The 21,193-nt window shown below is 36.4% G+C and overlaps 1 protein-coding gene and 1 long non-coding RNA gene across 2 annotated transcripts in view; both read left to right on the forward strand.

Annotated features, from left to right (window-relative positions):
- Positions 1 to 20,552, forward strand: part of LOC145215442 (uncharacterized) — a 102,797-nt gene extending 82,245 nt beyond the window's left edge. The window contains exons 124-159 of the mRNA XM_080084143.1: positions 417 to 481; positions 558 to 706; positions 1,228 to 1,360; positions 1,697 to 1,770; positions 2,005 to 2,097; positions 2,432 to 2,650; positions 2,912 to 3,089; positions 3,419 to 3,588; positions 4,206 to 4,322; positions 4,561 to 4,650; positions 4,793 to 4,957; positions 5,238 to 5,363; positions 5,668 to 5,880; positions 6,424 to 6,648; positions 7,263 to 7,466; positions 7,766 to 7,870; positions 7,942 to 8,046; positions 8,551 to 8,660; positions 8,995 to 9,109; positions 9,366 to 9,479; positions 9,760 to 9,945; positions 10,465 to 10,551; positions 10,823 to 10,930; positions 11,032 to 11,127; positions 11,237 to 11,345; positions 11,650 to 11,758; positions 12,164 to 12,291; positions 12,844 to 13,048; positions 13,602 to 13,831; positions 14,400 to 14,593; positions 15,002 to 15,087; positions 15,398 to 15,592; positions 18,299 to 18,455; positions 19,022 to 19,088; positions 19,923 to 20,092; positions 20,490 to 20,552. Coding sequence (XP_079940269.1) covers positions 417 to 481; positions 558 to 706; positions 1,228 to 1,360; positions 1,697 to 1,770; positions 2,005 to 2,097; positions 2,432 to 2,650; positions 2,912 to 3,089; positions 3,419 to 3,588; positions 4,206 to 4,322; positions 4,561 to 4,650; positions 4,793 to 4,957; positions 5,238 to 5,363; positions 5,668 to 5,880; positions 6,424 to 6,648; positions 7,263 to 7,466; positions 7,766 to 7,870; positions 7,942 to 8,046; positions 8,551 to 8,660; positions 8,995 to 9,109; positions 9,366 to 9,479; positions 9,760 to 9,945; positions 10,465 to 10,551; positions 10,823 to 10,930; positions 11,032 to 11,127; positions 11,237 to 11,345; positions 11,650 to 11,758; positions 12,164 to 12,291; positions 12,844 to 13,048; positions 13,602 to 13,831; positions 14,400 to 14,593; positions 15,002 to 15,087; positions 15,398 to 15,592; positions 18,299 to 18,404 — 4,609 coding nt within the window. The 3' untranslated portion in view covers positions 18,405 to 18,455; positions 19,022 to 19,088; positions 19,923 to 20,092; positions 20,490 to 20,552. The remainder of the gene's footprint in view (positions 1 to 416; positions 482 to 557; positions 707 to 1,227; positions 1,361 to 1,696; positions 1,771 to 2,004; positions 2,098 to 2,431; positions 2,651 to 2,911; positions 3,090 to 3,418; positions 3,589 to 4,205; positions 4,323 to 4,560; positions 4,651 to 4,792; positions 4,958 to 5,237; positions 5,364 to 5,667; positions 5,881 to 6,423; positions 6,649 to 7,262; positions 7,467 to 7,765; positions 7,871 to 7,941; positions 8,047 to 8,550; positions 8,661 to 8,994; positions 9,110 to 9,365; positions 9,480 to 9,759; positions 9,946 to 10,464; positions 10,552 to 10,822; positions 10,931 to 11,031; positions 11,128 to 11,236; positions 11,346 to 11,649; positions 11,759 to 12,163; positions 12,292 to 12,843; positions 13,049 to 13,601; positions 13,832 to 14,399; positions 14,594 to 15,001; positions 15,088 to 15,397; positions 15,593 to 18,298; positions 18,456 to 19,021; positions 19,089 to 19,922; positions 20,093 to 20,489) is intronic.
- On the forward strand, positions 15,924 to 16,841 carry LOC145215443 (uncharacterized). Its single transcript, XR_013857306.1, has 2 exons — positions 15,924 to 16,060; positions 16,139 to 16,841. It is a non-coding gene; the product is annotated as an uncharacterized LOC145215443 (long non-coding RNA).
- Positions 20,553 to 21,193: the final 641 nt, after the last annotated feature.

The following is a 21,193-nucleotide window of genomic DNA, read 5'->3' on the forward strand; positions in this document are numbered from 1 at the left end:
AGCAGTAGTTTGTATATTTTATGTGACAAACTGGATTGTACTTGAAATTCGCAGAATTTGACCCCAACAAAAAATTTTGCCAACTGATCGGTTAATAACAGATTATTATTTGAGTACATTTTATTTTTACTGTTGTTTTCGAATAGTTTTCTTTTTGTTTAGTTTCTTTGTAGAAACAAAAAAACTTCTAGAGTGAATACAATTATTGCTTAAATTTAAGTTAAGTCAAGCTAAAAAGTAGATTTTTTTTATTTTCTGGTGTTTCAGACATGTCGAATGTTTTAATACAGACGTAATAGACAGAAATGTTTTTTGAGCAATGTGTACAAAATAAAATCATGTACGATATACCTATTATTTATGTTGTTTTCTGAAATGTAAATCCCACAAAAACAACACATTAATGTTGTACACAGTAGCGGACTTGGTCTGATCAGGGAACGAGGAGAAGCTGAAGGGTCTGAAGATGTTGTCAAAAAAGGTTGGTATTTGGATTATTTCAAACCAACATGATTTGCGGAATTCACTTTTTTCATGTGGTTGTCTTTATTTTGCAGATGTTCAATTACTGGAGGACTTTAATGTTCGAACTTTGTATGACAAACTGGAAGATCAAAATCTTCATCTTTCTTCGCAACTTGACAAACATCAAGACAGCTTACAAGGTTTCTATGAGAAAATCAGCAACCAGACAGAAGGATTAAAGGTTGGCGGTTTAACATAAAGTAGTTTTTTGTTCACACAAATTACAAAAAAAAATTAACAACGTCGAGCACAAAACCGCTGGTTAGCTGTTTTTGCTATACACTATGGCTCTTTGTGTTCTGTGATGCTCTGTAGAATTAGATTCGTTGAATAAGGAACTGAAAATGTCAGTTAGGCGAAATGTATGTATTCCATGTAAATTCATTGACTGCTTTTGCTTTTTCATTTTTTTTTCTTATTTTCTTACGGTCGGTCTGATATTGTTCAGTATAATCACTCTCAGTCCTGTAAAAGAGTTCTTTACCAGCGATTTGGTTGACGAAAAGATAGTAAAATTTCAACTGTTATGCTTTTGTCACCCGCACGGACCAATCACTGCAATACTTATTATTATGTATTGCAAATGCATGTAGTAGGTTTCTTACACAAATATTTGTGCAAATGCAAAAACTCTGATGATATCAGGATGTGCTTTTGTCTGTTACTTGTTATTTGACATACATTGTTTTGATTTTGCTGTAGAAAATGTTGAACAAGTTAGACGTTTCTGAACTTGAGAGAGCTGAAAGGTTAAGAGCTGGTGGTGATGGCGGACCCACTGTGGTTAATACTTCACTACAGATGGACGGATTACAAAGGGAACTTCGACTTGCAGGTTCGAACTGATAACGTCTAAGTTAGGCGTACTTGATATTTCCATGTGGTAAACATTTTAATAGTGGTTTGTGCCAGGTGATATCAATCGTAAACAGACTGCATAGATTTGTACGTGTAGACTGGATATTAAGACTTTTGAATGATAAACAACTAAAAACAAGCAACCAGTTAAAATAAATTCCTCAATATAAACACGCTAATCGTTTGGTTTGCCTTGAAAAATTACCTCGAGGGCGAATCTTGGCATGCGTGCCGAGTTTGTCGACCTCTGGTCAAAGATGTTTTGCGAAGAAAGATGTTGAATTTAATTGTCAAACTTACGTTTGTGTTTAAGGTGGATCTTCACTGAGAGAAAAAGAACTTCTCAGATCTCTGGAGGTTCTCATCAGCAAACTTAATTCTGGCAAGGTGTGTAAACTTTAAACTGTAATCAGTAGTGAATGTGAAAATATGTTTCAAGTTTTTGTCGTTTTTATCATTATATTACGTTGCTAAACTTTACAGCAATAATATCAACAGGGAATGTTAAATCTTACACAAGAGCATATATTCAATGCATACAAACGCTCTGAAATTTTCGCATTGTTTAAGCTACTGTTTAGGTGTGGGTCAAGTTTTTGAGGTGTTTTGACATTTTTACAGATTACTGTGTCTGATGAAGTTATAGAAGACGCCAGACGAAGGTTGCAAGGACTTGAAAGCAAATCCACAGCTACCAAAGAATTTGGCAAAAAGGTAAAGCTTTCGTAACGATGTTATATTGATACAAATGAAGCAAATGCAACTAAGATTAAAATACTTCCACACACGCAAAAAACTAGTTTAAAATGTCAGGACATTAACAGAATAAAATTGTGTTTGCGCAACAATTCACTAATTGAAGTAATATCAGTTTTAACTTAAAGTTGGATAACATATTTTACGACATAAGCTTTTAAACAACTTTGTCACAAAAAATAGAAGAATTTAAAACATTTTCCTTGTGTATCAAACTATTTTATTCATCCCAAGTCTATTTTTAAGTCCATAGACATCATAATCAACAAAATAATAATTCAATTTAATCCAGAGCGGCTCAGGAATGGATGAGTGGAAGGCACAGGGCCAGACAGATCTGATTAAAGCTCAACAATCAGACAAGATTGATCTGGACCGTGAACTTTTAGCGGATGAGCGAGAGGCGATGAGCAACCTGATCATCAAACAAGACGCTCAGAAGCAAAACTTGATGAAAGATCTTCAGGACAAATTGGCTTTCCGTATGCAAGGAGATTTAAGCGAGGAGGAGGTAAGCTTAAATCCACGGAAACTTGTCATCGTCGGAACAAAGAATTTGTTTTTATTCTTGTTTGAATGTAAAACAAACTCTTCCGTAACTGTTTTATTAAATGGTGTTCTCTGGGGAAATTTAATACTGTGTGGAAACCAAAAAGTTATTACATGCAAATTTTTTTGCAAAACACCAAGTAATGAGACACGCACATCTAATGCATTGATATAAAATGAAGCAACGTTCTTAGATATTTTTAAAGTTAATCTTCCATGTTAGATGAGCGCACTACTTGCTGAACATGAAAAGGACATGGAAGGGGCGCTTGGTGCTTTGAGTAAAGAACGACAACGTCAAATGAACGAACTCAAAGAACAATTGGCCGCTAAGAGGCGAGAGAGAGCCGATCAACTGAAGCGTGAACACCAGAAACAATGCAAAGAAGCTGGACTACCAGGTTGACAACTAACCAAATAATCATTTTTTTACATTTTTATGTATCCCTCTCTCTTCACTTTCTCTTTTTGTAACTTTTTCCCTCTCTCTCTTTCTCTTTTTTATAGTTGATGTATTGATTGCATCCTCGCTTTTCCTTCGTCTCCTGTTCTCCCTCTTTCTCGCTCTCCCTCTCTTCATCTTTATCGCTTTCCCTCTCTTGCTCCACTTTTCCACTCCGATTTCGTTCCTTTTCTCTGCACCTATTTTTGGTTGTTTTTCACCCTAATTTGAAAGGATTAATAAACCATACCTACACAATATTAAATATTATATTTACTACACTTTCAGACGAAACAGATGGAGACGCCACAGAGAGCAGTGATGAGGACTTGGTGATCCTGGAGAAGCAATTGGAAGCTGCCATCCTGGAAGAAAGCGCTCTCGCATCCAAGGAAGAGGCTGATGCTCTCGGAGCCAACGAAGGAATCAAATTGTCCAAGACCTTTGATGATGAACTGGTAAATATAAAGAGGTTGATTATACGAACCGGCATCATAGCAGTTGCGATAGTAGGCAAAGTATACATGCTGAATAAATTTAAAATACAATACAGCTGGGGTCTGCAACCCCTTGGCACGCGAGGTGGTTTTTCCTGGCACGCCAACCGATTTGCCCTGTTTATATTGAAGTAACATTTTAACCTGTTACACTGCTTGTTCATAGTTGTTATCATGCCATTGTTGTTAAATTCAGCCTTACATGTACAAAACACTCTGCTTTCTTTTTATTATTGTTATCTACTGGCACGAAACACTATTAGTTAGAAAAACGTTGGCACGCGAAGCCATTGCCACAAGGAAATAACAAGTAAATTGGAACGCGTCGCCTGAAAGGTTGCCGACCCCTGCAATACAGTATATTCAAGATGCAGTATGCATAAAAGTAACTTTAACATTTGACAATGGTTTTCTTGTCAAAATATTGTTGATGACACAAGTAAATAGTATGGTACTTTTTTTCCCTTTAATTCTTTGTTAAAATGAGGTAAAATGCATTGCTGTTTTTTCTTACCACCTACACACCTGACATTAAAAAAAGCATTTTTTCCATAACACATACACTTGTTGTTCTTTAGAACTCAATGGTGGACAGTGGATTGATCACTGATGATGTGCGGGAGCAAGTAAGGATGGAGATCCTCAACCAGGAGAAGGATCTTCATGACCGGATGGAGAAGAAGAGAGAGATGCAGGTAACACTTAAACGACTGAGAAAATACTTAATTTCAAATACTGGAAAGAAGACTACGATGTTTATAAAAAAGCAACAGTAGCATTTTTAGTTTACGATAAAAACGGGTTCCAGAAAATGATCCGTATTGTTTTGCAACAATGAAAAATTTCTGAAACAGCACTTACATTTATTGATACAATACCATTTTGAATAGTAAATGCAAAAATGCGTTGATAACGATGGTCTTGTGTTTTCAGATCAAGGCTCTTCGTGATAGAATGGCTGAAAGAAAGCGCAAACGCATAAAGAAACTGAAAGAAAAACAAGAACAAGAAAAATCAGAAGCGGTAAGTTAACATTTCATCAATAAAACATTCTGTTATATATTCGCACTTCGACTAAGAAAGTCACTAACTCAGTGACAAGAGGGCTTGAGTACAAAGTGGAAGATTTTACATTTTATGGTCATTTTGACGTCATGTGACGTAGGATGACGTCACTCCTGAGATGGAGGAACGACACGCAGTGGAGCGTGGCGCCCTGTCGGCTGAATTGGACGCGGAACTGGCGGCAATGGAGCGGAACGTAATCGAGTCTGTCCAATCAGAACACGAGGAAGCTCTTAAACAACTCCACACAGAAATCATAAACGAGGTATAATAGAAATTTAAAGGAGTAGCTTAGGTTTTGTAGCGTTGTAAATAAAGAATAACTTGGTTCCCGAAAGTGTACATAAATCATTTATTTATATTTTAGTAAAGTATTTTCACATTTTGATGAATTTCGTTCCACAGTAAGACAAAAGCAAAAATCCTTAAATTAATAAAAAAAATGGCAAAGACAAAAAAGTAACATCGATTACAATGATTTTTCACGTGTTGTTTTCAAAGCTACAGCTATTCGAAAATGCTGAAATTTCCAAACTTTTTTACAGCTTGGTGAAAAACACGGAATGGAGCCAATCGCACAACAAGAGTTACTGGAGCGTTACAGAAGAGAGGCGGACAACTTTGATCACGTGGTCAGGATGAAACGCGGAAAACAAATGCAAGATTTCAAGGTTACTAAAGTTCAAAAATTTCTACTGTGACCCCGGGCAAGATTACAAAAGTTTAAACATTTTTCCCTTTTATGACAGACCGGACTTTAGTTATTTAATATTTCAAGAGTTTTACCAATTCTCCAAATGTTTGGTGAGGGTTTAAGTGAGTGTCGTCGTTTTTAAGAGCAGCTCAATGGCACAATCCTCGAGTTTAACGAAAATTTAACAGCGCATTGTTGCAGTTACGATGGAAACCATCATAATAATAAAAAGCTAAAAATATTTGGTATACTTGTCCAACTTTCCATTTTGCTTTTTTCAGGCCAAACTTGCTGCCAAACGGGCTCGCAAAGCCGCCGAGATACAGAAGCTGAACGAAGAAAGGATGAAGAAATTGAAATCCGAGGAGGAAAAGCGAAGATTGAAGGAGCTTGGTAAATTCCAGGAGGAGCAGGAAGCTCTTAAGGATGCGGAACAAAAATACGGAGGACTCGATATTCCGGAAGTACAAGCTGCTGAAAACCTAGAAGTTCAAGTAAGTTAGATTCCTTGTCCTGTTTAGATTGTTTTATGTGTATGGTCAAATATTTCGTTGTAACATAAAATTTTACTTAACGAAAGTTTAGCATAGCAGAGAATTGACAATATAGTTGCAATGACTACAAAGCAAATAAAGACAAAAACCAATGAACTGGATTAGTGCAAAGTTTTTTGCTCAAAGTTTTGTTACCAATTTTTCGATTTTAAAATTACTCATTTCAGTATTTGGACAATGCCCTGAAGAATGACTCTAAAACTTGTAAAATTGAAAAAAATAATAGGCTACAGCCCCGTAAAGCAAGCTGTATCAATATCGTAGTACGAACTATTACCAGTCAGGTTTGCCTAACTTGCTTATAACCTTCAAATAAGTAACTTTAAGTTGCTTGTGCAAATCATTACGGTGAAACACACGTTTTGTAAACACAATACAAAGACCAAGGAAGTTTAAACAAATATATCTGTATAAAAATTACAACGTTTAGACCTTTGGTGCAGTAATGTTAGTAAAAAAAATGAAAACCACAAAATTTATTAGGCTCTGGCTCGCGAACAATCCCGACTTCTCACTGAAACAGATGAACAACAAACTGCTGAAACTGAGAGACTTGCTGCTGATTTGGACAAGAGAGAGAAAGAAGACGAGGAAGCCTTGGAGCGAAAGTTGAAGGAGGAAGCGGAGAAAGCTCTGCGGGAAACCAAGGCCAAACATGAGACAGAAGCGAGAGCAAGAACCGATCTATCTGACGAACAAGTGCAACAGGTTGGTCGTGTGATTTAGATTGTGGCGGTTTTCTGATTTGTTGTAGTTGCAAAGTTCTAGCTAAACCATCCGGTTGCTTCCAAATCATTCATGTAAGCCTGCTTCCAAATTAGTTTTGTGTTGTTGCTCCCAAACCACTTATATCTGATTGTTTTTAACTATCCATATCTAGTTGTTTCTAAACCATTTAAATGTGGTTGGTTCTGAACCATCAGAAACAAGTTGCTTACACTAAACCATTTATGTGTGTTTGCGTTCGAGTGGTTTTCGTGTGGTTGTTCCCAAACCATCCAGGTCTGGTTGTTTTTAAGCCACCCACTTCTGGTTGATTTTAAACCACCTAAATTTTGGTTAATTCTGAACCATTTATGTATAACTGTTCCCTAACCGTCCGCGTCTGGTTGTTTTTTCACCCTCCTTGTCTGGTTGATTTTACCATCCAAATTTGGTCAATTTTGAGCCATTTATATGTGGTTGCTTCCAAACCATCCGCGGACGGTTGTTTTTTTTACCATACGTGTCTGTTTGTTTTGAACCATCCATATCTGGTTGTTTTTAAACCATTAATATTGCTTGATGTCAAACCATTCACTTACCAATGAACATTTCTTCAGCTGCTTGCCGCTCACCAGCAAGAAATCGACGAAATCGAGCAGGCTTTGAGCAAACAACAAAACCGACAGAGAGCCGCACTCCGTGAGAAACTCGCTGCTCGTCGCATGAGGAAAACTGGAGCACTTCGAAGTCGCCAGGAGATTGAGAAAGCAAGAGAAGAAGTTGAACAGAGGAAGGAAATGTCACAAGTACAAGCGAAGACCGTAAGTTAAATGGTTGAGTTTCAGTCGCAATATTAGTTTGTTTTCAGAAGTTTGAAATGTGAATTCCAAAAAGTATCAAAAGTGTCAAACAGGTCATAAGTTTAAACAAACACTAATTCATAAAAAATGATTGATTTGGCACATGTATTTAAGATGACTTAAATATAAGCATATTTTTCGAAACTATTTTAATGCATTGTTTTTTCTCATTCCAATGTTTATTTAAAACTACAAACCATGTCTATATTATTGTGTTAAAATGCAAAAAAAAAACACTTATGTAATGTTTTGTTTTTTAGATGAAGGAGGCTGAACGCGCCGCAATCATTGAAGGAATCGAGAAAAATGGATCCCAAACTAGCGAGAAGATTATACAGAAGGTTTTGGAGAAGCGACACGCTCAGGTACAACACCGAACAATTAAAATCGGATTGCCACATTAATAAGGTACAATAACAAAATGCGACATTTTTAGGAATTGAAAGATCTTGAGGCTGAATGGGCCCTGAAGAAAAAGATTATGTTGGAAGAAGCGCTGAAAACTGTTATGGAACAATACCAAGCTGAGAGAGACGCAATGGTTAGTGAATAAAACTGTATAACATTTGAAAGCCAAAACTACATCTTATGTTTGCATGTATGTCCACTCCTTCATATGTTACGCTTAAAATGCATTGTTAATTCCAAAGTAACTAAGATATATACATTCGTACTGGGATCAGCCCCGAAGCGTCCATGTTGGCCAGCGATCACGGCATACTCATTTATAAATCAGAGTCGCTTCAGGGCTGATCCCAGTATGAATGTATTTATCTCAGCCACTTTGGAACTAACAATGCATTGGGTTTGAATCCCAGCGCACGCTAGATTTTGTAGCCTGTGTCTTGCCGTATGGGAACCTTTGGCTTGATTCGGTATCACGCTTTTAATGGGTCTGGCGTGCTATGATATTATTCGAAAGTAACGTAACGAATGCAATATTTCGAAGAAACGTAGAACACTTGGCCATTTTTGCTGTTTTAAAGTCAGTCAATGAAAGTATCAATTTGAGTTTTCCTTAATTTTGTCACTGTTTAAAATTTAGCTCCTGAGACACGAAGCCGAAATGCAGAAACTTGAAGCTGAGGGATTGTCAGGTGATGAACTTGCAAGACGAAAAGCGGATCTCTTGGAACAACACAAAGCTGAGTTGAGGTGTGTAACAACTAATTCTGATTGTACAATAAAACTTAAGATAAATCTTCATTGAAACCAGTTAACATGTGCAATTTTCTATGTTATATGCCAAATTTGTTCCTAATGGTTTAATAAGGTTGGTTCAAAAACTTTTCACAAATACTTATTTTATTCTCACTGTTTAATGTTTTGGCTTTTATACAGCATTTTATTTGTCTTGTCTATTCTTTAAAGATGCTTGTTTTTCCAAACCAGACCATTTGGGTTTTCGCATCTTTTTGTCTGTTTAATAACTGAACCTATTGTACATAATGGGACAATCCATAAAATCCTTTTCTGCGTTTTTTTGTAGTTCACTGGACAAGAAGAACAAGAAAGCACGTAAGGATATCGAAGCTTCGGTCACTGGAGAATGGAAACTGGATTATTCTCAAGCCAAACTTGACCTGAAAGAAAAACATTACCAGGTATTTTTGTAATTACTGTTTGTACCTAATTTACTGTCAGCAAACATGCTCGAGTATTTTAGCAGACAATTTAAGTTTTGGTTAATGGTATGGTTATGGGAAGTTCTTGAACATAATTAATGAGAATTTTGGCAATGCAAGTGGTCGGCAGGGATTTTATTTCCAAAACTAAGTACTGTAGTAAGTTAGAAGTTCGACGACCTTGTCATTACACTAAAAAGAAGGTGAAAGACAAACTTTTTTGTTGTTCTTGTAGGAGTTCGCCGAAGCTCTGCGTGAACTTGCTCCTAGTGCTTCCCAACAAAAATCTGCCGCCGACGCCGATAAGACCGCTAAGAGGTTAGAAGAAGTGAAAGAACAGCTCGAAAAGGTTGGAACCGTAAAAAATATCGAGAAAAAGATTTATATCTGTTGTTGAAACATTGTGCGTAAAAAAATTCGTTTGGCAGGTAAAATTACGAAGGGTTGGTCATACAAATGAGAAAAATTATCAAACTGCAAAACAATTTGACAAATTTAACTTGAAACACTTTTTTTATGTAAAATTGTTGACATTTTTGTGCGATTTTTTTTCCTACTAAACAAATTAGCCATACAAGACTTTCTCTTTGTTTATGTTGTGATCCGAATTACTAAGTCTTCGTCTTTAGGAGCGGGATGCGGCTGAGAAGAAGTTTGCACAAGAGAGGATGGAACTCGAAGATGAAGAGAAGAAGAGGATTGCCGAAGCCATGAAGGAGTTTGAGGATCAACTGGAAGAAGAAACAGAGCAAGAGAAGATGAAAGCTGAGAAGACACTCAGCACACTTGCCAAGAGAAAAGAGAAACTCCTCAAGGTTTTGTTTCAGAATTATCCACAAGAATCTTTTTTTTTTGTTTACCTCTTTGCAGATTTTTTTTATGCTAAAATTTACAAGTTGGATTAACAAACTGAAAATTCACCCCAAAGTGTGCTTAAAATTATAATTTTGCTGATCTAAGCAACTAAATTTGGATGCTTTGTTGAACCCCAAATGGTGGTAAATTAGCCTTCTGGGGGCCAGTTTAACTTTTGTAGACCGAGCTCTTTTATTCCATCATTACTTTTCTCATTTTTTTAAGAAGCTTTTCGCCTGAAGATAATGCTAAGATATACGCCAACCTAATTCCATAAAAGCGGTTTATAATTTGTAACAATTTAAAAAAAAATTGGGTAATATTTTTTCAATATTTAGTGGCAAATTGTCATTGTAGCACAGCAGTAATAATTGTCGATCAAGTATTACAGAAACAGTAAAGAACAGGAAAGCATAAAGTCATTACGCAAAAAAATCCTTTTCATGGATTTATGCATAACTGTTCTTTTATTTATCTAGGACAAGAGACAGAAAATGAAGGAGGAACTTGACAGAGCAGCTGCTGCTGGAGCAAGTGAAGAGGAACAGAAGCGAATCCTTGATCAGGTGATTAAAAACATCATCCATATTAAAATCAAGCAAATTCTTTTCGTAAAAACATCATCCATGCGTTTCGTAAATACAAATCCACAGTATTGCAAAGGTTTTTTCGCACGCAACGTCGCTGCCACTTCGTGCCAAAATTAATTGCTGTAAAATAACTCTCACAAAGAAATCTAAAAAAAAAACTTTAAAGGCTGTGTATCGTGTATTCTTGATTTGTGTTGACTTGACATTGTAAGAATCCGTAATGCTTAAATGTTCCTGGAATTTTCAGCATGAGAAAGATGTTGAAAATCTGACAAACAAGATGGATCAGGAGAGACTCCGGATGCAGAGCAAGCTCCAGGAGAGGATGAAGAAGATGAGAAAGGAAAAACTGGCGGTAGGAAATGAATTTAAAGTTAAAACTTTATAACTTAACTTAACTTCAAACTTTATAACTTTAAAATTGCGTGATGTTTATCAAATTAATTAATATTTCAGGCCAAGAAAGCTGAATTGCGACAAGAAACATCTGAAAACCGGAAAACATTCGAAGACAAACAAAAAGCTGAAATGCAGAAAGTCAAAGAAAAACAGGTGAGTACCTTTTATGTTTCACGTCATTTTTTTAATTCCTACCGATATCGTAGCCTACCTAGTTTTACTTCTAAAATGTTGGACATTCTTATTAAACTTCTTTTCTCAGGTGGACGAGATGCAAGAAACATCCCGGATGTTGCAAGAGAAGGATCAGAGGAAGAAGGAAGAGCTTGACGAAATCCCGATTCTCAAGGAACAAGATCTTACTCAAACAGGTGATTGTGGTATATTTTGTCTTTTTTTGGAAAATCTAATTGTCTTAAAATCGTTTTGTTGAAGCCCAGGTTGTCCAAATGTCATTGCACAAAATAGGTACCGGTCTATTACTTCTGTTTCATGACCAGAGCGAAACTGAATTTTTTGTTTCAAATACGCTTTAAACTCTTTTTTGTTTGCTTACCTTGATTAAGATTTTTATGGCGTTTTCTTTGCTCATAAAGTGTAGTTGAATATGCACGGGAGCTTCTGGGTTCACCGTGTAACCAACTAACCAACTAACCAATAAACATATGCACACAGATGCTCCACCAATCGTTACACAAGCTCCAATGCTTGCAGCAGCTCAGTATGATCCAAACGTACAGATGGTACCTTATCCTGGTGCTGTAGCAGCTATGCCTGCAATGAGGTGAGAATTTTCCACTGGTGTCAATGTTTACTAGTTTTCTACCAGTGTTGTAAGATGTGTACTGCTGCGATCGTAAACAATGGGTTGATGGTTTAAATCCCACCCGCTCTGTCATTTAAAAACGTATGAAATTTAAACGATTGTGATTCAACAGTAATATGTTGCAGTAAATACAGCAACAGTAAACGGTAACAAAACAACAAATGGTCGGCGAAACTGTATATTACGTACAGAAGAACCTGGTACAAATTTGGTGCTTTCAGACATAACCTAACTGTATAAGCTATTGCTGCCAGGCATAACATCAAGTTTATATTCCAACAATTACCAGAAGAGCTCTATAAACTTGATAACCTAACTGCTTTAATGTTGCAAATCATCAATGTTTGTTGATGATAAATTTAGTGAGGATGACATGCACAAGATGTTGGCGTCCTCTCCTCTCTTCCACACTCTGCAAGAGATCCGAGAAGTCCTCCATAATGAGAAGAGGACGGATGGTGGCTCATCTGCATCCGTATTCACAGGACCAGGTACACCTAGCCAGCAAGCAACTTATCACCTAGTAGAAATCAGTTTAAGATCAACGTTCCACAAAAGGACACTTACTTCGCTTGTTATGCAAATAATAAATAATTATTTATCTATTATAATAGATTTGTACTGCAGCAAAAACTGTCGGTTATAAGAAACCATGAGTGGTTAAATATTATTAACGAAGGTACCTGCAAGAACAAAGGCCACCTTTAAACGATACCCTATATACGAGTATACCTTACCACTAAAACTATTATATATACAGAACGAACTGGTCACAAACTTTGTAAACCGTTGTAAGACTGTATAAATTTTATAATTAAATGATACCTGAATCATGTTTCCTGCATTAAAAAATGAACAATGGGCCCTAATATATTTGTGTACATTTAGGTTTCTTAAAGTATTGTTTTTTTGTCTTTTTCTCATAAAGAGCATTTATTATGCAATAACTATGGAAATATGGACTGTTAAAAAAATAGACATAATTGCATAATGGTATCTTGTTGAAATTCCTGCACTAAACCATGTTTACAAATTTTTTTCAGATATCAACAGTAGAGACACTGAACTTATCCCAACACCTTTATCCGATCTCACTGTTCGTGAACTTGTCGCCTACAAATTCGGTACATTTATCCTTGCCCTCCTCCGCACTCGACGAACCTCTCATCCGCCGGTGAATTTGTTGGTCGCTGAGAGAGTTCCAGCTCGTCCGGACCTACAGAGTAACGCTTTCCGCGGGTCGTTCTGGTGAGAATCGAAATTCTACATAAAAACTAACACCGCCGTTAATTTTTTTTTTGGTTTATTGAGCATCGGTTGTAATAACAATTGTTTGCCCAAGGTTTTTAATATTAGGAACAAAAAAGTAAAATAAATTTTAAAACCTTTTTTCTCAAACGTTTTCAATGATTTTTAGAACAGAGTTTCAAAAACGTTTTTATAGAAGTTAGGAACAGTGTTTCTCGAACTTTTTAGTGACTTTATAAAAAGTGTTTCCTATATGTTTTTTGCTAACAGCAAATACAATAGCTTCCAAATAATTTCAGTGTTTTTTTAATTTCATTTTAAGAAACAGTGTTTCCAAAACATTTTCTATTTGCGTAGCAATTACATGTTTAGAGTTTGTATACTAACAAAATCAAAACACGTAAAAGAATCCAAGGAAGTCTAACACATAGCCGTCTTAGTACAAGCTTTCAGTGGGTTTACATTACCCATAACGCATGCAGGCATTATTTTTTTCTTTTAACACAGAATTTTTAACATAGACATTTTTTCACTTACCAATTGTCGTTTTCAGCTTTGACGAGGGCAACGGAATTCTTTACATCAAGCGTGAGCGTCTTCACACCGATTCAGTGGGTCGTCTTTCACTTTTGCTGGTGCACACAATGGCGCACATCGCTTGCAGTGAACTGAACAACGACGGATCATCAACTTTTATCGAGGAATTTTACCAATGTCTCGCCGCTCTCAGTGATGATCTGTTCTTTGCAAGATACAGAGGAGAACCTGGCAAATTTGAACAAGGTGAATGGAACTTGATAACATGACAATTATAAATAATGCGTTGGTTATTGAAGTTGTGATAGGAAGGATAAATGTTACATTAATTGAATGATAGATTTACCACAGCAAACCGAAACGTTTTTTGTCGATGTTTTGAAGAAATCTAATGAAATTATGATAAAATCCGTACGTTATACGCAACTCACTTGTTAGTACAGTAAATCTTGGTTAATTCGGACCAGTTTGGACCAAAAATTTGCCCGGATTAGGCGAAGATCCGGGTTAACGGATGTCGATTAGTTCAAGCCTTACCACATTACAAATCATTTGTACCTCAAGTTTTGTCCGGATTAGGTGAAGATCCGGATTAACCGAATCCGGTTTAACCGAGGTTTACTGTGGTTTTAATTTGTGCAAAAATATAAAACCAAATAAATTATGTAAAAAATGCAATTATAAGGTTTTAATAAAGAAAAATTAATATTACCAACAGCGTAGCAAATTAAAACCCACTTTAAAAAAGGAAGAAAAAAAACACTGGTATTGGCCTAACTTACGAATATCAACACAATTTTACTTCGTGGCGTAGGTGCGCATGACGTTGCAAAACGTGACATCACTGATGACGTGTTGGATGTGAAGTTGCCGGATCGTAAAGGTGTCGATGAGTCTCGCTCGTTCCACAAGAGGGCGGTAGATGAGAGGTTGGCTAAATATTCTCAAACTGCTGTGAGTTCAACTGTGAGACAGGAACTCGGAAATATTGAAACGAAATTGAACCAGGTTTGTAAAGTTGATTTAGAACTATGGTGTCATTTTATTTGCGTGAGTTATTGTAAAGGTTGGTGGTTTTAACGGAGGTGTGATAATCTTGTACAAATTGTTAAAAAAATAATTAAAAATTTACTAAACAAAACAAAATATAGACAAAAATGTTGAGGAAAGATGAAAAAATGTTTTACGATGATATTACCTCGAAATAATACATTTTAAAGTTTCATAACTTACATTACATTTTTATTGTAAAAGTTGTTACCAAAACGACTCTATTTACCACAATTAAAGCAAATGCCGTAACACAATATGTTTATTTTCAAATATTATGTATCATGCAGAATGGAACAAAACGTTACATATCCACAATTTTAAGACATTGGCTCAGATGTTTATTGCATCGTGTGTTGTTTACAGGCAAAAGGAGACGGAACTTTGGATGAAATTGACAAGAAATTGTCAACCTTGGCACCACCAACACCTTCTACATCACAATCTGTCAGGTGAGTTGAGATTCCAGTTTCAAACATGTCCTTAAAAAAATGTGGAAAACCCAATATGTTTGTTGCTTGCTTGAATTCGCTCATATAATTTTAAAAGGCAGTTTATAGAGAGATCTGCCGGTTTATTTTTTACTGCCTTCCACTTTTTTTTCTGCTCGTTTATGCCGGTTTGTTGATAGTTGCTACTGTTATGTCAAAGAAAATGTGTATATTTCCAGTCTTGTTGCTTTTCTCTTCGATACTAATCAGATAAAGATTGTTTTATATATTTTTTGTCTACAAACTAAACCTAATTTTTTTCTTACTTCAGACGCCCAGACACTAGAAGTTCAACTTATCCTGATATCAGCGACTCCGACACACTCAACGCAGAGTTCGTGACCTTGTCACGTGAGGCAGATGACCTTCATGGTCGACTTGAGTCACGTGATCCACAACTGGATGAGGTGACGGTAAGGAACCGACTCAACAACGTACAGATTCGACTCTCTGATGTGCAAAGAAGGTTTGTGTTATTTTGAAGTTTTATTTTATTTCTTTTTCTATCACTGGTTTGTTTTTGCTTCACTGAAAGGTGAGTGGTTTTCGGTTTAAACCTTGCTTGTGAAATATTGTTTCATAGGTACATTTTGGTGAAAGTCAAAGGTACATTTTGAAATTCTGCTTTGAAAATAAATAAAAATGAACTACAGATAAATCCAAAGCATTGACAGAATTATAAAACCCAGATAAGATTGAAAAACCTAACGTCTGTTATCTAAGAAGTTGTGCATTATACCTCTGCAAAAAAATCCGATGTGGTGCAAAGGGAACTTTCAATTTGATAAAAATATTTATAAGTAACACTGCAAAATAAAAATTGTAAATGATTCTGCTTTCAGTTTTTCAAATTTAAAAATACTATATCGGTTTGTACGATTAATTTGGTTGGCTTTTGAAAGCTGGTTAGCTAACCCTGTAAAGCTGCGCAAATGTATGTATTGTCCTTCCCGGGCACAAAAACTAAACTCTTTCTACCAAACACCCTTTCAAATATTTTTGTCTGTTTAAGGTTGCGCTCCCCGCAGTAATCAACTTCCGCAAGATGGCAGTAAAGTTCACTTTGGGTTTTGCACTGCAAGCAAATTTTCCTTTGTGTTTGTGCAATGTTGCTGTGTGCTTGTTTTTGTTCTTGTCGGTTTTTGTTGTTGTTTGTCACAAGCAGAAAACGCAGCCATCGAATTAATCATTCCTCGTTAGTTGAAATTGCACATCTTTGTAATATTTTCTCTGATAATAATTGAAAAATGACACGCGAAATTTTTTGTTTAACTTCACTGACACTTGGTGGCCACGTGAGCATGTTTTCCTTTTGATTTCTATGGGTATTTTTTATATTATGTTTTGTACACTCTATACTAACTGGCCTTAGGTAAACCAAACCAATGAATCTTCCATTAAAGATATAAATCGCTATATAATATATGTTAAGCCGTTTTTTATTGTAGCAGTTTAAAAGTTGTACATTACATAGCAAATTTATTTTTTGTTACACATTTTTCACTGTATTTTCTAATTTTTCATCAACGTCACTGTATTTTTATGTCGAAACACTCGTGCTTTTTTGATGTGTGTGCTTCACTCTATTTCTATCCACGCAGTTTTTGTTGTGCACGCTTTTTTTATTTGTAGTAGGCTTAGATGCGTAAAAATTTACACTGTAGCACTTTATTCTGGTGTATCAAGATGTTCGAATACATCACACACGTAATGTAGACCGCTATTGATCTTTAGCAGCCTAAAAAATTCCCCCTACTGTCTTGTTAGACATACATGAACTGAGGAGGCACCTAAAATTTGTTTTGGCAGAGTTTCGGGCTTGTACTTCTCGGGTTCAGGCCCGATTACAACTGGCCGTTAGGCACCCATATAGCGGATTTTACGCGAGGTTTGTGCAAGGTTTTGAGGTTTAAAGACAGAACTACTTTAAAAGCTTTGGAATGAATGGCATGGATGACTGCCTAAAGTGAATTAAACAACTTGTTTTGTATGTAAAACAGCGCGGTATTCGAAGTAACAAACATAAGTTCAAAAATTAGCCAGCCAAAATCCTGGTAATTAAAGACGAACCCATCCCTGTGCAAACGAGGCTTACAGCACTTGCATAGTAAAATGCATTGCATTTTGATCTCGGCACGTTTAGAAGGCGACCTTTTGCATTGACCTTGTTTCCAATGAGTGACCTTAGTTGCAGGCGCCAGGTCAAATGTCAAACAGCGATAAATGAGCTTCTGTGACCGCTTGGCCCTTTAACCAGCGCCGTGGGCCTGCAGGTGCGAATGGTAAACGGTGTCAGTGATAATAATGCGCGAAAAACGGCTTGACGGTTATCGACGGATTCCTCTTGCTTAAGAAATGAAAAAGGTTGGCTTGTCACATGATATGCGTCGCAGGTGCGAGTTTTTGTCAGTGAAATCTGAGCCACCGAAATGACACAAATTTTTCCTCTTTTTTTCTGCCTGACGTGCCCTTTGATACTGCTAAAATGGTGGCTGTACAGGATTAGGCTTTACATGGCACTAGCGTCGGTTGGTGTCAAAAGATTTGTCCGCTGCATTAAATGTCCAAACCAAAATCGGTGGACAAATATTTGAACGGACCATGAAAATTCTGTTAGTTATTCCAATTACGTAACGACACAAAACATGTATATCTTTTTATTAATGGAATTGTACTATGCGTGAGCAGCGTGAAACATCATTGACCACAAACTTCCTAATTTTTGCAATTATTTTTTTATTCGTAAAAAAAGGAGTGGCATTTGCAACTGTTAAATCTTGCTTGCAGGGGTTAAATTGCCGATTCAGTAATTTGTGTATTAGAAGACTTGGTTAGAACTTTGATAGAAAATATTAAGGTTTAGCAATTGATCACTAGTGGCGCCAATGAACCAGATTTAATTATTTACTGACAAGAGAAAATTCCACATTATTAAACAACATCTATAATCATTATTATCATTCATGTAAAAATGGCGAAAAAATCTTTTTAGCACAGTAACAAGGCAAAAAAATCATAAGCTTATTTTCAAAGCATATTTCACAATTTTATTAGAGTTTGGTAAAATGGCGTCGTTATTACTTCCCACCGCTCTCCCAAAATAACTTCAATTGGATTTCTCCCACATATACCAGTAAACAAACTCACTTGCGCTGGTACTTTGTTTCGACAGAATCACCACAAACAGAAAAACTGACACCGGCCAAGCCTCTACAGATATTCGTGCGAGATTGTCAAAGGTCGAGAAATGCAAGACAGCCCAACCAGAAAACTTTTAAGCCAATCCTGACATCGAACACCTAGGCGACCTGATGGCCTTTTGTTCCTAGGTGTGAGAACCATAGTACTTTACACCTTTCGAGGGCCAACACAATGGCTGGTGGCCGCTTTGATAACACTGTATCGTAATAAAAACCGGTTTCCTTGGCCGATTTTTTGATGGGAAACGACTGACTCAACTCGACAAAACAGGTGTTCCTCGTTGTAGCGCCATTTGGGGCTTTAATCCTGTGGAATGTGAGTACTTGATGGGTGGCTTGATTCGCACGTGAAAGCTACTGGAATGTTGTAACCACTGTGTATAGAGTGGTAATTGGAAAAGAGAACTGGTTTACAATTAGTGGGAATCCAATTTGGTTTGATTTTAGTGGGGCTGGCAAATATTTAATGTAGCTATAGGGTAAAGCATTAAAACAAGTATTTTTATTTAAATTCCGACATAAAGACACAATTAGACTATACAGTCATATCAAGTTTTAAGACCAAGCTAATAGTTTTGTTCAAAACATATTAAAATTACTACATATAGCCTACTACTGTCATCTTCAGGTTAAAAAAACTACACAGGGAATATATTTGTGAGTGTGATCTAATTTGACACGTTTTTGCTTTTCAGGGTTACGTTACACCAGCCCTGAGACCACGTGACTTACTCTCTGTGACCTGCCGATTTTGATTGACAGGTAGAGCTTCAATACAGTGTGAAAGCTACAATAATAACCAATTGTGTTTCTGTTTACGTTAAAATGACTTTTTTGCTCCTGGCAGAGTAATGCTTATGTTTGTTTTCAAAAATAGATTTTTGCACCACAGAGCTGTGGTCTGTAATAACAATTCAAATGTATACAAAAAAGAGGCAGCTGTATTCGAATGTGTTCCATATGCTATTGTAAAACCTTGGTTGTTAAAACGAAAACGATAGCGTTTACTAATAAAACGTTTTTTGTGGGACAACGCCAACACAGCCATGTACTGAGGGTTGCATGGAATACTGTACATAACAGTGCGTGGAGCCTGTGTGCAGCAATAGCACTGTCGACTTACAAATCTATTTAACAAAAACATGACAATGCTTTCCGAAACAACATAACAACATGACAGTCGGCGACTGCTCACACAAACACAAATATCTCAATAAAATACTGTAAGTGTGAACGATGAAGTGCTTTTGTGTCCCTATGCGCTTTAGCTTGATGTGTCCCACCGAATTACAAAGGTTTTATCCAGCATTAACAAATAAACATTACAGGACTGGTGTGCATATTACATTACGTTGTATAATACCGTACAAATTGTATATACTTTTGGACAAGGTATTAACAAAACGATTGAACAGTTTATCGTTTAACCGAAACTTTGTGCTTTGAAAATAGAATTGCCGACTGTTTGCAACAATTCTAACCCAGTAGCTTGAACTATTGCCCCCAAGGTTCACTTTTTAATATCGGCACGCTTAAGCTTTCATCGCCTTCAGACGCAAACAATGAGCTCTATTCCGAAGAATGATTTCTTTTCAGCTGAAACGGAGCGCCACAGTGCCAATGAATCCAATGCGTTGTAGAATAACATCCACGATTGACGTCAACATTCACTTGTGACCGCTCATCTATTAAATAAAATATCAACAAACGGTTTTGTGTTGATGAATTGGTCGTGCGCTCCGAACTTGCTGGTGGTCTCTTGTTGGGTAAGAAGAAATTCGCTATTTTGTTCTGCAGCTGTGTTGCCGCGTTGCTGTAGTTCCTGTTTTTGTCCAAAAATTTGCTTTTAGCAAAGCTTGGTCTTGAAAAAATCTATTTCTTTAAAGCCCCTTATTAATTTCCTTTATTTTTTTTTAAAAGGGTTTACTTTTTTAGAGGGTGTTTAATAATATCAAGACAATAAATCGGAATATGCTAAAACCGTTCAAACAAAACGATCACAAGTTTCTATCTATGAATTTTATGTATTTTTGCTTTGTTAAATTGCAATGTGTCTTTAATCTTGGTTGTAGTTTAAACACAGCAACAAAATCTTTATGCTGAAATTCAACGATAATTTCTTTCATGATGAAAATTACAAAAAAACATATTTTTAATTTCCAGTGCAAACCGCATAACGTTCAACAGTGCACTTTACAAAACCGGTCTCCACGACAACATCTATTACATCATAAATAGCTGAAAATTCGATCGTTGGTGGTCCTGATGATCAGTGCACCTGTTACTCTGCTGCAAACCACGTGATTCGAGGTGAATAAAGCCACCCGTTACGGTTGAGTGATCACGAAACATCAACACGAAAGGTGGGTGGTCGAAAAAATAACCGAGTTTCAATACCAGGTCTGAGGGATTCGCTTCTAAATGACAATAGGGCTATTTGGGGAATTTAATTTACCCCGGGGTGGTTGCCTTTGATGAAAAATGATTTTGGGGTTCGTTATGCGGAAATTATTGATTAAATTTTCTTGTTTTAAATAACTAGACGTTGGTTTGAAAGAAATTATCCGTGTTTGGCCGACAAAACATCTGTATTAAGTTGCAAATATAAAATAGGTGTTTTGGTTTGGCCGTAACCACTCAGGTGGTTTTAATTGGGTCTCTGCCAAACCCTGTCAAAAACTATTTTTGATTGTTTCAATTTGTTGATCTATGATTGAATTTTAACCCAGCGTTGCGTTTTTGATTATTTGATTAGATTTGAAATTTGCTCAGAAGTTGTTGTCAAATTAATCTTGCTTTGCTGCACAAGATATTTATACACATATGAAGAACAAAGTCAAATACACAAGGACGTCAAAAGGCTTTGA

Source organism: Phallusia mammillata, chromosome 2 (assembly GCF_965637545.1).
Source record: "Phallusia mammillata chromosome 2, kaPhaMamm4.hap1.1, whole genome shotgun sequence".
In the NCBI taxonomy this organism is placed as follows: Eukaryota; Metazoa; Chordata; class Ascidiacea; order Phlebobranchia; family Ascidiidae; genus Phallusia; species Phallusia mammillata.